This window comes from Capra hircus, chromosome 3 (genome assembly GCF_001704415.2).
Source record: "Capra hircus breed San Clemente chromosome 3, ASM170441v1, whole genome shotgun sequence".
In the NCBI taxonomy this organism is placed as follows: Eukaryota; Metazoa; Chordata; class Mammalia; order Artiodactyla; family Bovidae; genus Capra; species Capra hircus.
In genome coordinates, this window is record NC_030810.1 from 80,085,905 (window position 1) to 80,111,057 (window position 25,153).

A 25,153-nucleotide genomic window follows, 5' to 3' on the forward strand; every position below is an offset into this window, starting at 1 on the left:
CTGGATTTTATGTTGCTAAACAATAATCTATGAGCATGGCTTCAAAATACTTATGAATGGATCTCATGTGCACAATTTTGCAACAGTATTTTCATTTCTCTATATATGCAGCTTTACATCATTTAATATTACATTTGGAACAAAACTGAAATAGTAAACAACATTATATGCATGTAGTATCTATTATCCTCTGTTTAATAATAGGTATTTGTGTTAATCCTTTTATAACATTATAATATAGATAATAGCCTTTTTTGATATGTTTGCAGTAATATCAAGATTCTTAGTGATGAAAATAATATTTCACACTTAAATCAGTATTTTACAATAAATAACCCATTTTCAAACATGTGAGCTAAAGTCACATTTGAAAGTAATCAAGGAAAGAGGGAGTTATTCAAACTCAGTAAAAGTACTGGAGAACATTTTATTTATTTATAAATGATTTTCAGCATGTTTAAAAGTAGAATGTACTCATTTGTAACATTTATTTAGGTTTTAAACATCTTAATTTAGTAGCGTTCTTTTATGCAAGATTGTTATTGAACTATATTTGGTAAACTATAATTATTTATATTAGATACATAATTATTAGAAATTAGAAAAATTTTTAAATGTTAGCATCCAAAATGCCTTATATAACTTCCTCATACAAGGTGTATGTTGTAGTAGTTTGTAAAAAAGATTCAGTTCAAAATCAGTTTAAAACATGCAGCCGGAAATCTGTATCAGTATGTCTCTAAATGAAAACATCCAGGATGTGAAAAAAGCTGTCAGTAATTATTTACAAGGAATTAGTTATTTGTATTATTGCACTGAAAAAATTTTGTTCTCAAATCATTGACTGAAAATTTTAACTGTACTCAGTTTCCTACAGAGTAGGTCATATTCATATTCAAACTATATTGGTCTTAATCTCAAACTACTTTTGAATTCACTATTGAATGTCAGGCCCATTGACCATTGGCATTGGCATCATCTGGACATTTGCCAGTAATATCAAGTCTCAAGACCTATCCCAGACATACAGAATCAAAACCTATGTTTTTAACAGAATACCAACATGATTTATGGGTACATTAAAGTTTGAATAGCATTGTCTACTCTGGACTAGAACAGTGCTTCATAAACATTACCATGTATCAGAACTACCCAGAGAGCTCATTAAGACACAGACTGGGCCCCTCTCCTTGAGTTCCGATTAAAGGGGTAAGGTGGAAACAGGACACTGGATTTCTAACAAAGTGCTGCTGATCTTGGTGGCCCATTGGGGCCACCCTGTGAGAACAATTTCCTTTGACAGGTGGGTGCTATGGTTTGAAAGGTTGTATCCCTTTGAAATTCATATGATGAAAGTATAATGCTCAAATGTGATGTTATTAGCAAGTGGTACCTTTGGGTGGTGCTTATGTTATCTTCGTGGAACCCTCAAGAACGGAATGGTTGACTTATAAAAGTGGTTCCAGAGAACAGAAAATGAAAAGTCTGCTACCTGAAAAGGGGTCCTCACCTCATCACTCTGGGACTCTGATCTCTGACCTACAGCCTTCAGAATTCTAAGAAATAGATTCTACTTTTTATACACTAGACAATCTATGTTTTCTTTGTTATAGCAGCCAGAATGGACTAAGGCAGTAAGTTGATACTAACTCTTATAAATAAATTGAATAGATTGCCGAAAAAGGAGAGAAAAGAGCAACTGAGCACTAGGCATGTCCTATATTCCCATAAATGTCTGTGTGAAAAGAAAAGATTTCAATTAACTTTGTGAAAATATTTGATGAGGATAGTCTAACTGTGACTCTAAATAAATTTTATAAAAAAGGGAATGATTCAAGAAGGGTTATCATTACATTTTCTTAAAAAATACATTATAAAGGCAAAAATAGTAAATATAAATAATAGATCTTAATGTGATATAAGTAATATCAGAATGTTGGAGGATGATTTTGAAGAAGGATGCATTGGATGATAAAAGATATAAGAAATTAATACACCAAATATTTAAGATTCAGTAATTATTTTTAATGTCATCAATAATACTGAATGATTTTTAATGTCATCAATAATACTCATTGCAGTAGAAGAGCAGTTGAGACAATAATATTCATGTTGTTCTAGTTTTGATATATTTGAAGGGATGCTTAATCAGATATATTTAAATTATATTCAGAAATGTTTGATAAACTTCATAAGCTGAAAATACAAACTCTGGCCATTAATCACCATTTTGTCTTATGGGCTTCCCTGGTGGCTCAGTGGTAAAGGATCCTCCTATAATGCAGGAGGTCAGGAACTACAGATTCGACTCTTGGGTTGGGAAGATCTCCTGGAGGAGGGCATGGTAACCCACTCCAATATTCTTGCCTGAAGAATTCCATGAACAGAGGAGCCTGGCAGGCTGCAGTCCATAGGGTGGCATACAGTTGGACACAACTTCAGCGAAGGCAATGGCACCCCACTCCAGTATTCTTGTCTGGAAAATCCCATGGACAGAGGAGCCTGGTGGGCTACAGTCCATCGGGTCGCTAAGAGTCGGACACGACTGAGCAGCTTCACTTTCACTTTTCACTTTCATGCATTGGAGAAGGAAATGGCAACCCACTCCAGTATTCTTGCCTGGAGAATCCCAGGGACAGGGGAGCCTGGTGGGCTGCCGTCTATGGGGTCGCACAGAGTCGGATACGACTGAAGTGACTTAGCAGAAGCAACTTGGCATGCACACATGATTTTATTTTTATAGGAATTTGTATCAATATTTGTATCCAAATATATTTCACATATATGTAACATATAAGCCACATATAAGCTGTGACTTGCAAAATTTGAAAACACTATCAAGTGAAGAAAGAGAATGAAAAACTATGATACTTACAGGAGGGCCTTTTGGTCCAGGGAATCCAACTGGACCTTGAGGTCCTTGAGGACCCTGAAAAGAAAAAGCAGTAGGGAAATCTAAGCATATACTTTAAAAGGAACATCTTTATACTCTGAAGTTTATTTCTACAGATAAAGAACAATACAGACTACAGCTTGTTTACCATAATGGCAGAACTATGGGCAATACAATGAGATAATCTGTGCTAATCTATAAGCAAAATGGATGATTTTCCACACAATTCAGTACTCAAAACTGCACATCACGTAAGTGGTCTTAGCTTAAGAACACTGCAATTATTTAGAATTCATATTAAAAGTAAACAGAACATGGATGTATCAGAAAACCTTGTAGATAATCTACTTTCAATATTAGCTAAAAACATCTATAGATGGAAGATATTTCAATTCAATAGACTCCCGCAAATTATTTTTAAAATTGACTCTATACATATTTTGACACTAGAGTCATACAAAATTAAAGGAAAAAAATAAGTGACTATCTCAAAAGACCATCAGTTCAGTTCAGTTCAGTCACTCAGTTGTGTCCAACTCTTTGCGACCCCATAAATCGCAGCATGCCAGGCCTCCCTGCCCATCATCAACTCCCAGAGTTCACTCAGACTCACGTCCATCGAGTCAGTAGAGGATACCTTTTACTAATCTCTATATTTAAAATGTATTTGTTTTTAAGGATATTGCTATCTCATTTTATTTATGTATAAGCTTCTTTTGTAGATAAGATGAAAATAACTTTACTATGTCCCAAATATTGAAAAAGAAATACTTATGCCACAAATTATCCATTGTTTATGCAAAATTCAATTTATTTCAGTGTGTTCATTTTTTGCTTTTATTCTGTTTTATTTTTGCTAAAATTTCTCATTTTAGACAGAAGTAAAAACTATATTAACTAAGACCTTAATGGTAGGCATTCATGCTCTGCAAATCATGAGTATGAGGGATCATATTTAACTTGCAGAATATCCTAATGAGTGCATATAAGTATATATGTATCAGTTCAGTTCAGTCCAGTTGCTCAGTCGTGTCCAACTCTTTGTGACCCCATGAATCGCATATATATACATAAATATATTGTTAAAGAAGGTCATTATAATGGGCAAATATAGGTATTTTTCATTTCTAATTCAATGGTACTACAAAACTCTCTCCTTGAACTTCCCAAATCATATATACAGAAGAGAATGTTTCTGTGATATTATTTTTATTGTTCTTCAACTTTGTGCCTAAGATATAACAAATAGTTCATGATACTTAAAATTCTTTGAGAAAATGGTATATTATAGAGAAAATGTCTGATAAACTACACAGAATGCAAGAAATACATTTTGTATATTTAAAACATGTATAAATGTTTCTTGGAAATGGTTTCGAGCATACTTAAAAAATTTTTTTTTTTTTTAAATCAACCTTTACTTTGAGCTTCCCTGGCAGCTTAGATGGTAAAGATTCTGACTGCAATGTGGGAGACCCGGGTTCAATCCCTTGGTCGGGAAAATATCCTGGAGAAGGGAATGGCGACACACTCCAGTATTCTTGCCTGGAGGATCCCACAGAGGAGCATGACAGGCTGCAGTCCATGGAGTCACAAAGAGTCAGATACAACAGAGCGATTAACACTCACTTTACTTTGATCCTCAAAATATACTTTTCCCATTCTCAAAATGTCTTCACAATCACAAGTGATCATGTTCTTGGGTTACACTGTTGTGTTCCAAAATAAAATCATGAAGATTTATAGCTGACACTGAGATTTTGGAATGTATAATAAAATATGTAAATAGAATAGTTTGTGCTTTAAAGACAAAACTCTTAGTTATGCTACAATTTGTTAAATGGCTCTACTGGTTCTATTTCAGTTAATGATTCAGCCATTTTAATTAATTTAACTGTATATTCCAATTAAGATGACTAATACAAAATATTTAAAATGTGTATATCATTTATGAAGTCAAATGTATAGGATAAACTTAATTTGGAAATAGCTCATCAACAGTAAGAAATATTTAATAGAAACTTAATTAAACTTGATCCAAATCCCTGAAACAAAAGTAATTTAATGTTTATTCTTGCGTCTTATACACCGACATTTCTGTCACAAACGGAAAGTTTTTTTTTTAAAAAATGACCTATTCTCAGTTTTAAGTTATATATCAGAGGGTATTTCTGTTTTACTTTTTGTGAAATACCTATTATAAATTTCAATAATATAAAATGTATAATTTTATAATATAAATATACAATATAAATTTTATACTTTTAATATAAAAGGTATAATTAAAATTATAGAATATTAATTTCTTTTATAGTAATGTAGAATATTTTAAATTCTTTCAAGAGGATAGCTTTTAAAATCTGGCTGCAAAAATGCTATAGTTTGCCAAACAAACAAAGGGCGTGCTTACTTATGTATATTTAGCTTTATTTTATATCAATTGAAAAATATCAGTTTACTAGTTTTCCTATTTACTGGAATAGATGCTTTATCTTGATTTGAATGTTTATCGATTATGACTTAATGGCTACTGGAAGCTTGCATGTTACCAGCATAATGCTACTGCCAGCTCCAGGAACAAAGTGTCAGTATGGAAAGCAAGAGCGGGGGAGGAGAAGGTATAGGTGTTATATACATATTTAAAAGAAACACAAGATTTTGGTTTGAGTTTAAGAATTGATATCATAGGCCAGTTACATATATCATTTCTCTCACTTCTATAACAAAATTAGTAGCACTTAAGTGATGAAGATTTTTTAGGGAAGTAAATTAAAGAATGGGCTTCCCATGTGGTGCTAGTAGTAAAGACCCTGGCTTCCAATGCAAGAGACTCATAAGACACGAATTCAATCCCTGGATCAAGAAAATCTCCTGGAGAAAGACATGGTAATCCACTCCAGTATTCTTGCCTGGAGAATCCTATGGACAGAGGAGCCTGGTGGGCTACAGTCCATAGGGTCACAAAGAGTCGGACATGACCAACACGACTTAGCACGCACATACATATTAAAGAATAGGAACTTTTAAACTCTGATGTTTTGTGGATGACTGCATACATGTATTTGCAAACACATGTAACTTTTCCCAGAAAATTTAAACACTTGTAAATATAAACATTTATATGATGTAACTCTTGTACTTACTCTTTCACCAGGAGGGCCAGGAGGGCCATCACCACCTGAAGTGCCCTGAGAAAAACAACACAAAAACAGAAAGAAATCAGTTTTGACTCCTTCCAGTAACAGCCATCCTCTGGAAGAGGAACCTACAGACAAGCCCAAATGGAACAAGCTCTGACAGTACCTTTGGACCTGGTTTCCCAGTAGGACCTCTTGCTCCTCTTGAACCTCGAGGTCCCTGCATGTAAGAGCAAAGATGAATTGATCTAGTTCCAATTAGATCAAAACGGCACAGGATCAGTTTTCTTTTTTGAAGCAAATTATTTTGACAAGTTAAATCCAAAATGAAAATCACCATTTTAAATCAAGGCCCTTACCGTTGGACCACGCTGACCCCGAGGGCCCGGTTTGCCAGCTACGCCCTGTCAAAAACAGTTCAAACAGCTTCAGTATACAGTATATCACAATGAATTGCGAGTCTGGGTCTGAGAGATAGGTTCCCATGCAAGAACACTTATATTAGTCCAGAACAGTATACTTGTATATCATACCCGGGCACCTTTCTCTCCATTGGCACCTGGAAACCCAGGAAATCCAGTGGAACCCTACAAAAATAAAAATAGTAAACAATGAGTATATTAATTAACGTTTCAGCAACAAGCTGAAAGTCTTTCAAAATACAGTGGTTCTCATAAGTGGATAGCATTCAAATCAAAAATATAACTTTAAGATACCATACAACCTTTATTCATGTACTGAAAAATGAACTTACAGTGACACCTGAAATCCTGGAAGCATTGAAAACATGAATGGATAACACATCTTAGTTTTCAACTTTAAGGAAATTAATCAAATATATCATTTTTCATACTAAAAAATAGCAATTAAAAGACATTTCATATAATAAAAATTTTGACTTATAATTCTACATATCTGCTTCAACTCTGAAGAAAAACTTTGTTTCTCACAAGCGTGAATAATCAAATAGTAAAATAGGAGTTTTATAAAATGTTTTTCTGAATTAACATTATTGTATTCTTGTAGTATACTTATCACTTTTTAGTTGAGTATTTTGTACCTTTGGAACTGGATAAAATCATAAAGATTAAAAATCTTCCCCCTTTTCTGTTTGATGTTTAAATATGGTTAGATACAGCTGAGAGTCTAAGTCAGACTGTCCAGCATTAAAATCTGTTATGGGGATTCCAAACACATGAATTCAAGACTTATGTTTGTCATACAGTCATGTAAGTAAATTGAGTACATCACTTATCCCCTTTGAGCATAGCTTTTTCCTCAGTAAAATGAGATCATCTGCATCTTATAGGTTCTTTGACACTTGTAGGATATAGAACTGAAGGAAGACAAAGTATAAAAATAATAATAGATAACATTAAATAAGGATTATTTAAGGATGTAATAAGCCCTATAAAAGCACTATGTAATTTAATCCACAGTTACCTTCTACAAATGGAATATAATTCCATTTTACCTTGTACATATGTCCAGATCTTATTCGAAGGAATAAGAGATTCCTTCGAACATGATTTTGATTGGTTTGCCTCATTATTGTATCATGAAATAAAGCAGATTAGGGTTCAATCCTTTCTCTTCAACTTACTAATAACTATAAGACCCTCAGATTGGTGGGTGGGGGAGGTGGCTTCCAAGCACTCACTTTTCCTATTCAGACCAGTGTATGGATTAAATGCAATAATGTATAAAACGTCTAGCAAAGAATATTAGACATGCAGATTTTACACACTTTCCCATGCGTCAATGAAGGTAAAACAAAGCCTTCTTTGACTTGAATACATCTTTGGGTTTTGTTTTTCTTTCTTCTTCTATTAGGTTCAGGTGTACAGTAAAGTTGATCAGTTATACACACACACACACACACACACAAATATATATTCTTCACTCAGATTTTTTTCCATTAAAAGTTATTACAAGATATTTAATATAGTTCCCTGTGCTATATAGTAGGTCCTTATTGTTTATCTATTTTATATACAGTAGTGTGTATCTCTTAATCCCAAACTCCTAATTTGTTTCTTTCCCCCACTTCTCTCATTTTGGTAACAATAAATTTGTTTTCTATTTTAGTGCACACTCATTTGGAATGAACTAACATAAAGTAATACTTCTCTCAGTGATAAATGTCTCCTCTGTGTCAGAATAGTTTAGAGTGACTGCTAAAAGAAGGGACTGTCAAATCCTACTGCAGGCAATAAGGTCCAGGAATTTTCATTTTTAACAATTTCTCCAGGTGATACGTACAGAATAGGTGTTATCTATTTATATTTCCTCCACAAATCAGGAAATTTGTATGTGAAGCCTTATGGCATTTGATGGACAAAGCTTAGTAAGAACTGCTAAGCTTCCTATTAGGACCCATTTAGCAACATATTATAATTCATTTATAGAGACCACTATGTGATCAACCTAAGGACAATTATTACAACATGTAATGCTCACATTCTTCTTCAGCGTTACTGGATTAATGTGATATTGAATGGTTTGCTCTTGAGAAACCTATATGCAGGTCAGGAAGCAACAGTTAGAACTCGACATGGAACAACAGACTGGTTTCAAATAGGAAAAGGAGTACGTCAAGGCTGTATATTGTCACCCTGCTTATTTAACTTATATGCAGAGTACATCATGAGAAACGCTGGGCTGGAGAAGCACAAGCTGGAATCAAGATTTCCAGGAGAAATCTCAATAACCTCAGATATGCAGAAGACACCACCCTTTTGGCAGAAAGTGAAGAGAAATTAAAAAGCCTCTTGATAAAAGTGAAAGAGGAGAGTGAAAAAGTTGGCTTAAAGCTCAACATTCAGAAAACGAAGATCATGGCATCCAGTCCCATAACTTCATGGGAAATAGATGGGGAAACAGTGGAAACAGTGTCAGACTTTATATTTTGGGGCTCCAAAATCACTGCAGCCATGAAATTAAAAGACGCTTACTCCTTGGAAGAAAAGTTATGACCAACCTAGATAGCATATTGAAAAGCAGAGACATTACTCTGCCAACAAAGGTCCATCTAGTCAAGGCTATGGTTTTTCCTGTGATCATGTATCGATGTGAGAGTTGGTCTGTGAAGAAAGCTGAGAGTTGAAGAATTGATGCTTTTGAACTGTGGTGTTGGAGAAGACTCTTGAGAGTCCCTTGGACTGCAAGGAGATCCAACCAGTCCATTCTGAAGGAGATCAGCCCTGGGATTTCTTTGGAAGGAATGATGCCAAAGCTGAAATTCCAGTACTTTGGCCACCTCATGCGAAAAGTTGACTCATTGGAAAAGACTCTGATGCTGGGAGCGATTGGGGGGAGGAGGAGAAGGGGACGACAGAGGATGAGATGGCTGGATGGCATCACGGACTCGATGGACGTGAGTCTGAGTGAACTCCGGGAGTTGGTGATGGACAGGGAGGCCTGGCGTGCTGTGATTCATGGGGTCGCAGAGTCGGACATGACTGAGCAACTGAACTGAACTGGATGCTCACATAATGGGGGAAAATGTCTGCAAATTACATTTTTGAAAGGCTTTCAAAAGCCTTTTCTCTATCTCTGCTGCTGCTGCTCTGCTAAGTCTCTACAGAGAATCATATAGTTATATCTGGTAGAGTATTACTATGTGAATACTCTAGGACATTGACAAGTAGTATAATTCAATATGGAAGTAATTCATTTCTATCAAATTCAATTTAAGGACAAATATTCATCTGTCCTGAGTAGAAGAGAAATACATTCCTAGAGACTTCATTTGAACAAATGGCTCTTATGTATCAATTTTATGTGTAATAAATTTATTTTCTTACATAGTTTCTGCTCTAAGAAATTTATGGGAAATAGACAAAAATGTCTAATCCACCAGCTAAACAATTTGTAATATATGGGCATATTTTTCTGTTTTTCACATGTAAAAATTATCACCAAAATATACAATTTCCATGAAAAGACGTCTGCTTTTAAGTGAAAAAAATAAACAGCCAACAAAAGGCCAAAAAGTCAATGGTTAATAGCAAAATCAGCTCTTTTGGTGAATAAAACTTTTTAAATTAGTTTAAATGCTATTTTTAAATATAAACTAATTCTATCTGAAAATAGTTTTTACTTTTTGAAATAGCTATCTTTTGATACAACATATAATGGTACATCTTTTAAAAACCCATTACGGTTTACATTTCTAGTAAGATATTACATAAATTATATTGTCTAATTATAGCCCTTATATTGCTTGAAAATTAGCAGCCAAGTTTTAGTGAAAGGGAAAATCGCTCAGTCATATCTGACTCTTTGCAACCCCATGGACTAGTCTGCCAGGCTCCTCGGTCCATGTAATTCTCCTGGCCAGCATACTGGAGTGGGTAGTTGTTCCCTTCTCCAGGGGATCTTACCAACCCAGGGACCAAACCCAGGTCCCCCACATTGCAAGCAGATTCTTTACGATCTGAGTCACCAGGGAAGCCTAATTATAGTCCTTATATTGCTTGAAAGGGATTAGTAGTCTAGTTTCATATTTAGTATAATAAAGTCTTAAGCCTATTCAAAATTCACTGGCTTTCACATAGGAAAGGATGTGACCTTATCTTTGATTTTTGATGTATCCATCATTTTTTATTTAAGAACTGAGAAACATAAATGGTTTTGATCATAGAAAAAAGTTAGGAAGAAAAGTAAAAGATAAAGATAAAGACCAAAATTTCAGACATTTAGGTTAAAAGGTAAAAATGCAATGTTTGATTCCTCGAGGAAGAAGCATTTCTCTCTAGTCATTCTGGTCCATTTTGTTACTAAAGAACTGAATGATTATTGAACATAGTATTGACTTAAGAAAAACAGAAAAATATAAGAATGTCAAATAAACCCTTAATAGAAAACTATATTCATTCATGTAAATGTAAAAATAGATTTCTGTTTTTAAATCAAAACAAAACCACAATTGCAATTCAATTTAGATCGAAAATTTACCCAATAAGTTAAGAATAGTTTAAAGTTGTATTTTATAAAGCAAATATCTTCTTTTACTCAAAGCACTTGTGAAAATGCTTGGCATCCAAAAGGAAGATAACCAAGTAACAGAATAGGGTATTAGAGACAATATTTAAAAGGTAAAAATTACTAATTAATGCTTGTATTATTTTTTAAATCATAGATTAAGTGCATCTTTCTTTAGAAGGACTCCGCTACCTCCTAGAATACAAGGAAATATTCTAGAAAGCCAACTAATAGGGCAAAACTGTATGGCAAGCCTAAAGTACTGTTATCACATGATAATGAGTCACAAATGCATGAAATTCACATTTGTCAGGAGGTAGGATATTTTTGTCTCGCATTGATTATCTGTGAAACATTAATAAATATATGTTTGGGTATTATTATACCCAAGCAGGATGTACCCTTATATTATATATCTGTCAAACATTAACAAATCAAACAGGGATAGATAGATGACAAACATATAGATAGACAGTAGATAGATATAGGTAATCTCATGTGCATGTAACTACCTTTATATTAATAAGCAAAATTTATATATGAAATCATTTAACCATTTAATATAACTAGTCAATCAATCAAAAGAATCCTTAACAAAGTTCTATAATGAGCTCGAAGAAAATTAGTGCTAGGTAAACACATATTTTTAAAACACTTTTTTGCTTAAAATATGTATATTTCACAAAGTCAAAAATAGAATCTCAGTACATTGAGTGCATGAGTTGAGTAGTACTCCCCCCCAAAGACACATCAAATACCCAACTATTCTGGAATTTGTGAATATTACTTTATTTGGAAGAAAGGGGTCTTCATAGATGTAATTTAGTTCAGGATCTTGAAATTAGATCATCCTGAATTATTCAAGTGGTCTTTATATCCAATGAAAACTGCCTTTATAAGAAGAAGAGAAGATAAGGACACAGGAAAAAAGGCCACGTGAAGAAGAGGTTGGAGATTGCACACAAGCCAAAAAATGCCTAGGGCCATAGGAAGATGGAAGAAGTCAGGATAGATTTTCCCACAGGGCTTTTAGAGGGAGTATGGGCTTGCTGACACCTCAATTTTAGATTTCTGGCCTTCAAAAGTATAAGAAAATCAATTTCCATTGTTTACATAACCAAGTTTGTGGTGATTTGTTTCAGTAGCCCTAGGAAACTGATTCTGTGGAAATAAGAGAAAATAAAGAGGATGAAAGAAGAGCCATTCTTTCTCTTAAAAAAATATTAAATGGTAATTCAAACCTTTAGGGAACTAGACAGGAAATCAAAATCTATTATCCATCACTGGTCATATACTTAAAACTTCTAGTTCTATTAATTAAATGCTGCCTTGGAATAGACCTTATTCCAATTACAAGGAATTGGCTGACTATGACTTCCTCTGTCTCTAAAACTCCAATCCAAAATCACATAAGCTCTCTGAACTCTCTGCAATGTCAGTGCCCATAAATGCATCTGACTTTCTCTTTTAAGATTATATTTTAAGGATTCATCATCTCTACATTACAAACTGAAATGTAACCATAGATGATTAATGTTAAATGTATCGACAAAATGCTAATAAACAAGCTATAAAAATCAAGCTATGGGTTTGTCATAGATAGCTTTTATTATGTTGAGGTATGTTCCTTCTATTCCTGCTTTCTGGAGAGTTTTTATCATAAATGGATGTTGAATTTTGTCAAAGGCCTTCTCTGCATCTATTGAGATAATCATATGGTTTTTATTTTTCAATTTGTTAATGTGGTGAATTACATTGATTGATTTGCGGATATTGAAGAATCCTTGCATCCCTGGGATAAAGCCCACTTGGTCATGGTGTATGATCTTTTTAATGTGTTGTTGGATTCTGATTGCTAGAATTTTGTTGAGGATTCTTGCATCTATGTTCATCAGTGATATTGGCCTGTAGTTTTCTTTTTTTGTGACATCTTTGTCAGGTTTTTGTATTAGGGTGATGGTGGCCTCATAGAATGAGTTTGGAAGTTTACCTTCCTCTGCAATTTTCTGGAAGAGTTTGAGGAGAATAGGTGTTAGCTCTTCTCGAAATTTTTGGTAGAATTCAGCTGTGAAGCCGTCTGGACCTGGGCTTTTGTTTGCTGGAAGATGTCTGATTACAGTTTCAATTTCCGTGCTTGTGATGGGTCTGTTAAGATTTTCTATTTCTTCCTGGTTCAGTTTTGGAAAATTGTACTTTTCTAAGAATTTGTCCATTTCTTCCACGTTGTCCATTTTATTGGCATACAATTGCTGATAGTAGTCTCTTATGATCCTTTGTATTTCTGTGTTGTCTGTTGTGATCTCTCCATTTTCATTTCTAATTTTATTGATTTGATTTTTCTCTCTTTGCTTCTTGATGAGTCTGGCTAATGGTTTGTCAATTTTATTTATCCTTTCAAAGAACCAGCTTTTGGCTTTGTTGATTTTTGCTATGGTCTCTTTTGTTTCTTTTGCATTTATTTCTGCCCTAATTTTTAAGATTTCTTTCCTTCTACTAACTCTGGGGTTCTTCATTTCTTCTTTTTCTAGTTGCTTTAGTTGTAGAGTTAGGTTATTTATTTGACTTTTTTCTTGTTTCTTGAGGTATGCCTGTATTGCTATGAACTTTCCTCTTAGCACTGCTTTTATAGTGTCCCACAGGTTTTGGGTTGTTGTGTTTTCATTTTCATTAGTTTCTATGCATATTTTGATTTCTTTTTTGATTTCTTCTGTGATTTGTTGGTTATTCAGAAGTGTGTTGTTCAACCTCCATATGTTGGAATTTTTAATAGTTTTTCTCCTGTAATTGAGATCTAATCTTAATGCATTATGGTCAGAAAAGATGCTTGGAATGATTTCGATTTTTTTGAATTTATCAAGTTTAGATTTATGGCCCAGGATGTGATCTATCCTGGAGAAGGTTCCATGAGCACTTGAAAAAAAGGTGAAATTCATTGTTTTGGGGTGAAATGTCCTATAGATATCAATTAGGTCTAACTGATCTAATGTATCATTTAAAGTTTGCGTTTCTTTGTTAATTTTCTGTTTAGTTGATCTGTCCATAGGTGTGAGTGGGGTATTAAAGTCTCCCACTATTATTGTGTTCTTGTTGATTTCCCCTTTCATACTTGTTAGCATTTGTCTTACATATTGCGGTGCTCCTATATTGGGTGCATATATATTTATAATTGTTATATCTTCTTCTTGGATTGTTCCTTTGATCATTATGTAGTGGCCTTCTTTGTCTCTTTTCACAGCCTTTGTTTTAAAGTCTATTTTATCGGATATGAGTATTGCCACTCCTGCTTTCTTTTGGTCTCTGTTTGCGTGGTATATCTTTTTCCAGCCCTTCACTTTCAGTCTGTATGTGTCCCTTGTTTTGAGGTGGGTCTCTTGTAAGCAGCATATAGAGGGGTCTTGTTTTTGTATCCATTCGGTCAGTCTTTGTCTTTTGGTTGGGGCGTTCAACCCATTTACGTTTAAGGTGATTATTGATAAGTATGATCCCGTTACCATTTACTTTATTGTTTTGGGTTTGGGTTTATACACCCTTTTACACCCTTTTCGTGTTTCCTGTCTAGAGGATATCCTTTAGAATTTGTTGGAGAGCTGGTTTGGTGGTGCTGAATTCTCTCAGCTTTTGCTTGTCTGTAAAGCTTTTGATTTCTCCTTCGTATTTGAATGAGATCCTTGCTGGATACAGTAATCTGGGCTGTAGGTTATTGTCTTTCATCACTTTAAGTATGTCTTGCCATTCCCTCCTGGCCTGAAGAGTTTCTATTGAAAGATCAGCTGTTATCCTAATGGGAATCCCCTTGTGTGTTATTTGTTGTTTTTCCCTTGCTGCTTTTAATATTTGTTCTTTGTGTTTGATCTTTGTTAATTTGATTAATATGTGTCTTGGGGTGTTTCGCCTTGGGTTTATCCTATTTGGAACTCTCTGTGTTTCTTGGACTTGGGTGATTATTTCCTTCCCCATTTTGAGGGAAGTTTTCAACTATTATTTCCTCAAGGATTTTCTCATGATCTTTCTTTCTGTCTTCTTCTTCCTGGGACTCCTATAATTCGAATGTTGGAGCGTTTCATATTGTCCTGGAGGTCTCTGAGATTGTCCTCGTTTCTTTTAATTCGTTTTTCTTGCTTTCCTCTCTGATTCATTTATTTCTACCATTCTATCTTCTATTTCACTAATCCTATCTTCTGCCTCCGTTATTCTACTATTTGTTGCCTCCAGAGTGTTTCTGATCTCATTTATTGCGTTATTCATTATATTTTGACTCTTTTTTATTTCTTCTAGGTCCTTGTTAAACCTTTCTTGCATCTTCTCAATCCTTGTCTCTAGGCTATTTATCTGTGTTTCCATTTTGATTTCAAGATTTTGGATCATTTTCACTATCAATATTCGGAATTCCTTCTCCGGTAGATTCCCTACTTCTTCCTTCTTTTGTTTGGTTTGGTGGGCAACTCTCCTGTTCCTTTACCTGCTGAGTATTCCTCTGTCTCTTCATCTTGGTTATATTGCTGCGTTTGGGGTGGCCTTTTTATATTCTGGTAATTTGTGGAGTTCTCTTTATTATGGAGCTTCCTCACTTTGGGTGGGGTTGTATCAGTAGCTTGTCAAGGTTTCCTGGTTAGGGAGGCTTGTGTTGGAGTTTTGGTGGGTGGAGCTGGGTTTCTTCTCTCTGGAGTGCAGTGGAGTGACCGGTAATGGGTTATGAGACATCAAAGGTTTTGGGATAATTTTGAGTTGCCTGTATATTGAAGCTCAGGGGAGTGTTCCTGTGTTGCTGGAGAATTTGCGTGGTATGTCTTGTTTTGGAACTTGCTGGCCCTTGGGTGGAGCTTGGTTTCGGTGTAGGTATGAAGGCATTTGATGAGCTCCTATTGCTTAATGTTCCCTGAATTCAAGAGTTCTCTAATGTTTTCAGGCTTTGGATTTAAGCTTCCTGCTTCTGGTTTTGACACATGTACCCCAATGTTCATCGCAGCACTGTTTATAATAGCTAGGACATGGAAACAACCTAGATGTCCATCAGCAGATGAATGGATAAGAAAGCTGTGGTACATATACACAATGGAGTATTACTCAGCAGTTAAAAAGAATTCATTTGAATCAGTTCTGATGAGATGGATGAAACTAGAGCCAATTATACAGAGTGAAGTAAGCCAGAAAGAAAAACACCAATACAGTATACTAACACATATATATGGAATTTAGGAAGATGGCAATGACGACCCTGTATGCAAGACAGGGAAAGAGACACAGATGTGTATAATGGACTTTTGGACTCAGAGGGAGGGAGAGGGTGGGATGATTTGGGAGAATGACATTCTAACATGTATACTATCATGTAAGAATTGAATCGCCAGTCTATGTCTGATGCAGGATACAGCATGCTTGGAGCTGGTGCATGGGGATGACCCAGAGAGATGTTATGGGGAGGGAGGTGGGAGGGGGGTTCATGTTTGGGAACGCATGTAAGAATTAAAGATTTTAAAATTTAAAAAATAAATAAATAAATAAAATTAAAAGAAATAAAAAAAAATAAAAAAAATAAAATTAAAAAAATAAAAAACTAAAAAAAAAAAAAAAAGTCTGTTTATGCTTCTATAGTTACCCACTCCTTGCTCTAAAATTCAATGAATACTTAGGTAATTATGAACCACAAAATTTTCTGTAGCTGTATATATGGGGGGAAGTTGTTAAAAACATACATGTAGTTTGATCACTATTTGTTATCAGGGAAGGTGATATACAACATAGGTGTAAAGGAGGAGAATAGAAAGGCAGAGAGTTTGCAAATAGAAGAAGTCATTGTTAAATCAAGGAATATGGAGAAAATAACTTAGTCATTGATGAACAACAACAAACTTTGTCATCTCTCGAACTTAACTGCCCTATATAGATAAACCACAAGATCCTAATGTATAGCCCAGGGAGCAAATTCAATATCTTGTGATAAACCATTATGGAAAATAATATAAAAAATGAATGTATATATATGTATAATTGAATCACTTTACTAAACAGCAGAAACTGGGACAACACTGTAAACTAACTATGCTTCAATATAAATATAATTAATTAAAAATTAAAAGTCAATGGTATTTCCTAATGGAGTTATATTGTGTATAATATAAACATTATATAAATGTATTAACTATATAATGTGTATATATGTATCATAAATATGTGAGTATGAGGGTGTGTGTGTGTGTGTGTGTATCCTTTATATGAGCTAAAGATGTTGCCACTATTTTTGTTTTGCTGTGTAGCTATTGAAATTTTAGTTAGAGTATTATTAAATAAAAATATAGTAAATGAAGAAAAAAAAAAATCAAGCTAATTGTTTTACCTTTGGACCTTGTCTTCCTGGATATCCGGGTAATCCTGGAACGCCAAGTTTCCCCTAAAGTTAAAATAATAATAATAATAATCACTTCAAAATAGAATTCAGTCTATTAGAGCACATAAAAGGAAGATTGGCAAGTTTTTCCATTTTTTACTTTCATTACATTTCTTAATTTGAATAGGAAAAAAATGTTACTAATGCTATGATGTTCAGTAACTTAAGCTCCTAAGTGACAGTGTCTTCCTTAAGGACATAGTGAAAGTCACTCAGTCGTGTCCGACTCTTTATGACTCCATGGACTATACAGTCCACGGAATTCTCCAGGCCAGAATACTGGAGTGGGTAGCCATTCCCTTCTCCAGGGAAGCTTCCCAACTCAGAAATCGAGCCCAAGTCTCCCGCATTGCAGGCAGATTCCTTACCAGCTGAGCTACCAGGGAAACCCTGACATAGAGCCCTGAGTAAAGATAATTCTAGGACTGTTTGTGAATGAAAGAATTCACCTAAATTTTATCAAAATTAAATACTATTTAAAATGAATGGCTGTAGTTAGAACTGCATGTAGGTTTTGCCATTTCAACTAAAGGTAATCTATTTGAAAAAATTATTTAATTTCTCACTGTAAATAGAAAGCAAGCAATCATAAGTTAACTTTTTTTACTAAAGGAAGGCTTAAATAACTATATTAAGAAATTTAACTTAATTTTTGAGCCAAGTTTCTTCTTTTATTCAAATATCTGAATAAATTGAGTTAATAAATACCAAATATTGAGAGACATAGCTAAATAATGATTTTTGTGGACTGTTAATTCCTACAGGTGGAAACTTGAGTGTGTAGCTATTTTCTTCCAGTGCAATAAAATTACCACTCAGTTTGAAAGTGCTGATAATGATAAATTACTGTGAAGTCCAAAGACATATAGCATATGCTAAAAGGTTTAAAATGCTAACCTAACAAAATTGACCCCCTGAACAAAGCATTAATTTAAAAATTTGGATAGAAAGAAAATAAAATAAGCGGATTGAATAAAATATATGTTTGTGAAATTTGACTGAGACAATTTCCTTAAGATCTTGAGAAAGTATGTTTAATATATAAAATATTTATCAAAATCTTAAACATTAACAGACAAGTAGTATCATTATTTCTTATGTGCATTCAAAATGAATAAGAACAAAAACATAAACAAGTCCAAATTACTATCTATAAAACTTTAAAAGATGAGGAGGCTTTATGAACAAAAATAAATATTTTACTGGATGAAGCAAGGCAAGAAATTAGGAATACAGTTTATGATCTTGCTATTATAGATAGGGGTTCCCTGATAGCTCAGCTAGTAAAGAAACTGCTTACAATGCAGGAGTCCTAGGTTCAATTCCTAGGTTGTGAAGATCCCCTGGTGAAGGGAAAGGCTACCCATTCCAATATTCTGGCCTGGAGAACTCCATGCACTATATAGTCCATGGGGTCATAAAGGGTCAGACATAACTGAGCAACTTTCACTTTCACTGTTCTATATTGAACTAAACAGTTGTCTGATTCAAGATCAATTTCACATAGGTAAGCGGTCTTCACATGAAAAATATTCAAACAAGCCTTAAGAAGCATACTCATAATGATGCCACCTTGGACACAGTAAGTTGTCACACCTTGCTTTGTGCTACTGATTTCAAGGTTAATGAAATTCTCTTAATTATGATCAGAAAACTTTTGTAGTCTATGTTACTACATTAGAATGCAAATTCATTCATTTAGAATCATTTAAAAATAAATCCAGACAGAAAAATTATATTTTCAGTACAGTGATAGGCAACTTCAATAAAAGAGAAAATACTAATGAAATGCTAAAGATGAATAATTGGGAAGTAAAGTTCTGATGCCTCAGAACAGTTTGTGGGACCAACTTACACAAAATATAGTGGGGTTGCAAAAAGAGGAAGGTCCTAGAATATCCTTAAACTACTGGCAAATGAGCACTTTAAACAGAAGGTTCATAGGTCTTGTAAGCCCGTATGCCCTGAACCCCATCTTTTCCCTCTGTTGCTTAAACACGATGACATTATTTATCCATTTACAAACAGCAACCAGGAGTCTGAAACTGTAGAAATGACTCATGATAACATGAGAAAATGATTTTTTATTTGTCTAGTCACAATATCTATATAATCCCTTTTTTTTTTTTCTGGAACAAGATGGTAAAGGGCAGAGACAACACTTTTCTTATACAGCATGCTATTTTCATATTTATAGAATAATGATATGCTCAATATAAAAAATTGGAGACTAGACATACTTACAAAAAAAGGAATAGTTTGATTTATACCACCAAGAGACAAGTATTATTTATATTTTCCTTCAGTGTACATAATTGGATAGCACTTATCATCAATATTTCTAGTTTTACTTAATTTAACTTCACGTTCATTACTGGAGGGGGTTGCCATTCCCTTCTCCAGTGGATCTTCCTGACCCAGGGATGGAACAGGGGTTTCCTTCATTGTAGGCAGATTCTTTAACATCTGAGGCACCAGGGAAGCCCTATAAGATGTTTACAATATCACTAAATATTCTATGAAGGCATAATTTTAATGTTGCCTAATATTATATCTAAATGTAACAGTCACAAATATTTTTGACATATGCATATATCTTAGTGGCTGTGAAAGCAATAAAATAGTATTATTTAGGAACTTTTAAAACATGGTGATGCCTGAGTTAAACTGGATTAAAATTAAAACTTCTTAAAGTATGGCCTGAATATCAGTATCTTTTGAAACATTTATTGTGTAAAAATACATGCTTATGAGGAAAGATTGAGAAAAGAACATTTTGGTTTTAGGGCCAAAGGTGATTCAACTTGCTCCAAAACAATAAGTTGGCCACCTTTCATTGATTCTTTCATCCTTCATTAATCACATGCAGATTCTGCACTTTTAATATAGAAGAGTGTTAAGAGTGGCTGATGCTACATGGCCAATGGGAGAAGAGACTAGAAAATAAGGACGTGTAGAAGAGGAAGAATGTGCCCGTCTCCTGATTATACTTCTAAGAAGCATATGGATATGAAATTGAAATTCAAAAAATTGAAACTCGATAAAACTCTTGATTTATATCGTGGGTGATTAAAATCACCCTAAAATCACAATCAAACATCACGTACAAGAGGGCCTGTAGAGTTAAAGTTGTTCACTCACCTTCTCTCCTGCTTGACCAGGAGGACCGGGGTCTCCAGTTGGACCAGCTCGACCTTTGGGGCCTTCAGGGCCATCCTCTCCTCTTGGACCTACTTGACCAACTTCTCCCTGATAACAAAGTAAGATCATTCTTGTAACTTAAAATATCTTTGAGACTGAATGGCAGAAATTATAGTTCATCAGAAAGTTATATTCTTCAGCTCTTGGTTTGTTTACTCACATATATGACAAAGAGGACTGAAAGTCTTTGACTTTATCAATCTTTCAATTAGTACATAAACAACTCAATACAGTCTGACATTTGAAAAGCTACAGAAGTCCTATGCTACCATGTATCACACTAAATTAATTTTAATACACTGAGTCACAGAGAGAGAGAGAGAAAATAAGAATCAAAATTAGAGACTATAGGTTGGCAATATATGCTACCCCAAAATACGCCACTTTGGCATAAGGATTATTTTGAACTGAAGGCAAGTGAGAAGAAGCAGATTTTTTAAAAAGTGATCTACCCATTCTGTACTTGCTTAAAAGCAAGGAACAAATTTGCAAAGGTGTTTTTCCTACCCCCTCTATCAGAAAAGACAAAAATTAGTCACTAGAGGTAACTAGACCCTTACTAGTCTAGAGCCAGAAGAATATATCTATACACCAGAGGAATATATCTATACAGAAAACTTTCCAACTAGCCTTTATATAACATTAACAGTTTTCATTTATCTGCCTTCCCACAATTTATAGCACTAGAAACTCAAAGTCCTTTCCTCTTCAAAATTTATTGTTCCTTTGCTAAAATGATATACAATCACAAGTTCTAATCACACTTGAATTACTCATCACTTAGTGTTCCCATGTATAATCATGATACACAAGACAAACTTCTGTTTGCTTATCTCTTATTAATCTGTCTTTTGTCATTCTGTAATTTTAGAGGGCTCCAGTCTGAGACTCTATCAGGGTAGGAGGGAAAATAATTTTTCCTCTCAGATGATAGCAACTTTGGAAATCACTGATTGGAACATAAGAAAAATATCTCACCTGACTTTAAACTTTATTTTCACATTTAAGCTATTAGGTTCTAAATGTGTATACTATTGCTCCCATCCCAGACACAGGCTTTATATGCATTTTAAGAAAATCAGTATTCTATACCATGCCTTTTTTATTCCATTCATTAGATACTATTATGCTAGTTATAAAACAAATTTTCCCAATAAACCATTTAATTTACTTTAGGTGACAATTTTTTGTTTTCAAGATACTCAGTAACAGAAAAATAGTGTACTATATTGATACTCAAAAATTCAAGACAACTATAAAGTGAAAATTCATGAAAGATGCAGATATAGTCTCCAGGAAGCATAGCTCATTATATATGAACAAGATTTAAAACAAATCTATTGAATTAATTATATAAAGCAATTTGATCATCAATTTATAAAATATCTGTAAACAGTAACACCATATATAATATATATTTTGTGTAGTTATACATATATATATATAACTATGCATGTGTAGATATGCTATGGGACATATATTTAGCACAGCATCCAAAAAATAACTAATACTATTTTACTTCCACAGAAATTAAGACATCTAATCTTCAGATAAAAATAGAAGTAAAAAATGTCTCAGGTAGCACAAACATTTGATTTATTCTATGTTTGCAGTATTTAACTATATAGGAATAAGCACACACACATCCATAGATGCATGTACTAGTACAGATTTTCTTTTTACTTACTCTATCACCTTTGAGACCCATGTCACCTTTGAATCCTGGAAAACCATCTTCACCCTAAAAAGTATAAATAATAAAACAAGTACTTAATCAATTGTTTGGATAAATCTAGAATGTGGCTATATACATTATGAGTATTGATAATTAGGAAAAAATAGTTCTGAGAAATATGAATCTTGCTTTGAAACTTCCTCTTCCCTATTTTAAACCTTTATGTCCGGTATTCTTTCATTTCCCCATAATTAATGACTCTAAGTTATTTTTCACTTTCATGCATTGGAAAAGGAAATGGCAAACCACTCCAGTGTTCTTGCCTGGAGAATCCCAGGGACGGGGGAGCCTGGTGGGCTGCCATCTCTGGGGTCGCACAGAGTTGGACAAGACTAAAGTGACTTAGCAGCAGCAGCAGCAGCAATGACTCTAAGTTACTAGAAAAGTTTTCACAAATGTGTTTGTTAAATCTTCTCTATCTTATGGAGAAAATAACCATTCTCTTGTAATAACATGTATCCTATGTTATTTGAACAAAGAAGTAAAAATTTAATTAACTTTGGTTTACAAGAACCCTGGATGACCAAATAAATTGTCTTCATCTTTAATTTGCTGATACATACCTATATATTTTATCTCATTCATCTTGTCTCCTGTGCTTTAGATAAATGTGTTCTGGTTCAACTTGTTCTCTATATTATAACCTCTCTTCAGGTGAAGAATAAGCAAATTAATATTATCCTTTATGCATAAATAGAGATTGCTACTTGGCACATATGCACAAACCAGGGATGCTGAAAACTGGGCATCCTTTAGCAAAGAGAGGAGAAATTTTGACTATGAAAATACTTCCAGTCATTTTTACTATATCCAGCTTCATGAACGACTTTACTGTCTCTTAATTTCAAGAAAAAAAAGTTCCTGAGGAATAATCATTCATGTATTCAATAGCATTAATTGAGCAATTATTCAGAGCACTGTGGAGTAATTTGAAGTTTTTGTTTTACCAATAATTTGCATTAATTTTGGCTCAGACGGAGTAGAATGGGTGTTTAGAGATGAAAGACAAGAGGATAATGATAATGATGTACTGCGCTGGTACCAGTAGTGGTGGTACCAATAGAGGAGAGAAGGGTACTTGGAGAATTCACAGAGCAGCTGGTACCTTAATTTGTAGTTGGAGAATGGATGACTTGCAGAGTCTGAGAAAAAGGCCTGTCAGGCCAAGCATGAGAACAAAGCTAGGAAGATTAGTACCTACACTTCCATATCCTGCTGTGGAAATGACCTTTACAAAACACAAAACTGATATCAATTTTTGGAATCAGTGATTCCAGTGTGCTAATGATGACCATAAGCTGCCATCTCCCTCATGATTGAGGCTTTGTTCACCTCTATAGTTTTATCTTTGGTTTAAATATCCCTTCTACTTCCATCTAACACACTGGAACTGAATTTTAGAAAAGATGAATTTCCTGTATTTCCATTTGTAATTCTTGCATTGGTTAACCACTTCCACATACACACCCATCTGCAAATCTTTTACTTTCTCTGTCTACTTGGTGAGGTTTTCGTCATCTTTTAGGATTTAGCTCATGATTCTGCTATGAAGCGGTAAAGAATCTGCCTGCAATGTAGGAGACCTGGCTTTGATCCCTGGGTCAGGAAGATCCCCTGGAGAAGGGAATGGCAACTCACTCCAGTGATTCTTGCCTGGAAAATTCCATGGCCAGAGGATCCTGGTGGGCTACGGTCCGTGGGGTCGCAAAGAGTCAGAACAGGGCCCAGGGACTAACATTGCCATGAGGTATTCCATGACCTCATTCTTTGCCTGTTAAAATTAACCTCTTCGTCCTATGCGCCACACTCATCATTTGTTAATATAACATTACATCCTGTCTGAGAAACAGGGACTAATCACAGGTCTCTTTCTTTCTACTAAATGCTGAAAAACAAGTGAAAGTGAAGTCGCTCAGTGGTGTCCGACTCTGTCACCCCATGGACTGTAGCCTACCAGGCTTCTCTGTCCATGGGATAAAGGAATCATATTCTGACCCTCAAAATCATGATATATAACAGATATTTATTAAATGTAAATTTGGAATCATCCTTGCCTCAGTGTGACTTTGGTAATGTATGCTAAGGTCCAGAAGATATAAGGTTAGTAAGGATATATGAGACTTAGACCTGGAAGCGCTAAAGGCTAAGTTGCTTCAGTTGTGTCCCTTTGCAACCCCATGGACTATTGCCCTCCAGGCTCCTCTGTCTATGGATTCTCCAGGCAAGAATACTGGAGTAGGTTGCCATTCCCTTCTCTAGGGGATCTTCCTGACCCAGGGATCCAACTGGCATTTCTTATGTCTCCTGCATTGGCAGGCAGCTTCTTTACCACTAGCGCCACCTGGGAAGCCAAGACCTGGAAAAGGAATCAAATTTGATACAGTGCCTTGAATGCAGCTGGGCAATAGCAGAGGCTTAAAAGCTGAAAATGACCACTTAAATTCCTATTGACTGGTGTCTTCATTACCCGATCCCTAGAGATAAAGGTAATTACACAGTTTCCAAGTTCAGTTTAAAAAAATACTGCACTCTATGTCTAAAATAAATAATAGTTTTTAATTTTTTTTCAAGGAGAGATATTTTAAGAGAATATATAATGAAGTAGAGGCTACTGCTATCAAAACTTTGTTTTCAATACATTCATAATTTTAAAAATAAATTAGATAGTAAGTTAGTAAGAACACCCTTATAATAAGTGACATTTTAAAAATAAATGGCACTTTCAAGCTACTAAGCTTTCCAGTCCTTAAATTATCAAATCTTAGTTAGTATTTTTTAATTAATTCATTTATTTTAATTGGACGCTAATTACTTTA

General features: G+C 34.4%; 1 protein-coding gene across 2 annotated transcripts in view; it reads right to left on the bottom strand.

The window, feature by feature from the left end:
• The window catches only part of COL11A1 (collagen type XI alpha 1 chain), a 229,950-nt gene that overhangs the window by 89,124 nt on the left and 115,673 nt on the right, over window positions 1-25,153 (bottom strand). For both annotated transcript variants that reach the window (XM_005678025.3, XM_018045833.1), the window contains exons 29-36: window positions 22,290-22,343; window positions 20,543-20,650; window positions 17,351-17,404; window positions 6,564-6,617; window positions 6,390-6,434; window positions 6,197-6,250; window positions 6,037-6,081; window positions 2,876-2,929 (exon numbers count right to left, since the gene is read on the bottom strand). In XM_005678025.3, the coding sequence (XP_005678082.2) occupies window positions 2,876-2,929; window positions 6,037-6,081; window positions 6,197-6,250; window positions 6,390-6,434; window positions 6,564-6,617; window positions 17,351-17,404; window positions 20,543-20,650; window positions 22,290-22,343 (468 nt within the window). The remainder of the gene's footprint in view (window positions 1-2,875; window positions 2,930-6,036; window positions 6,082-6,196; window positions 6,251-6,389; window positions 6,435-6,563; window positions 6,618-17,350; window positions 17,405-20,542; window positions 20,651-22,289; window positions 22,344-25,153) is intronic.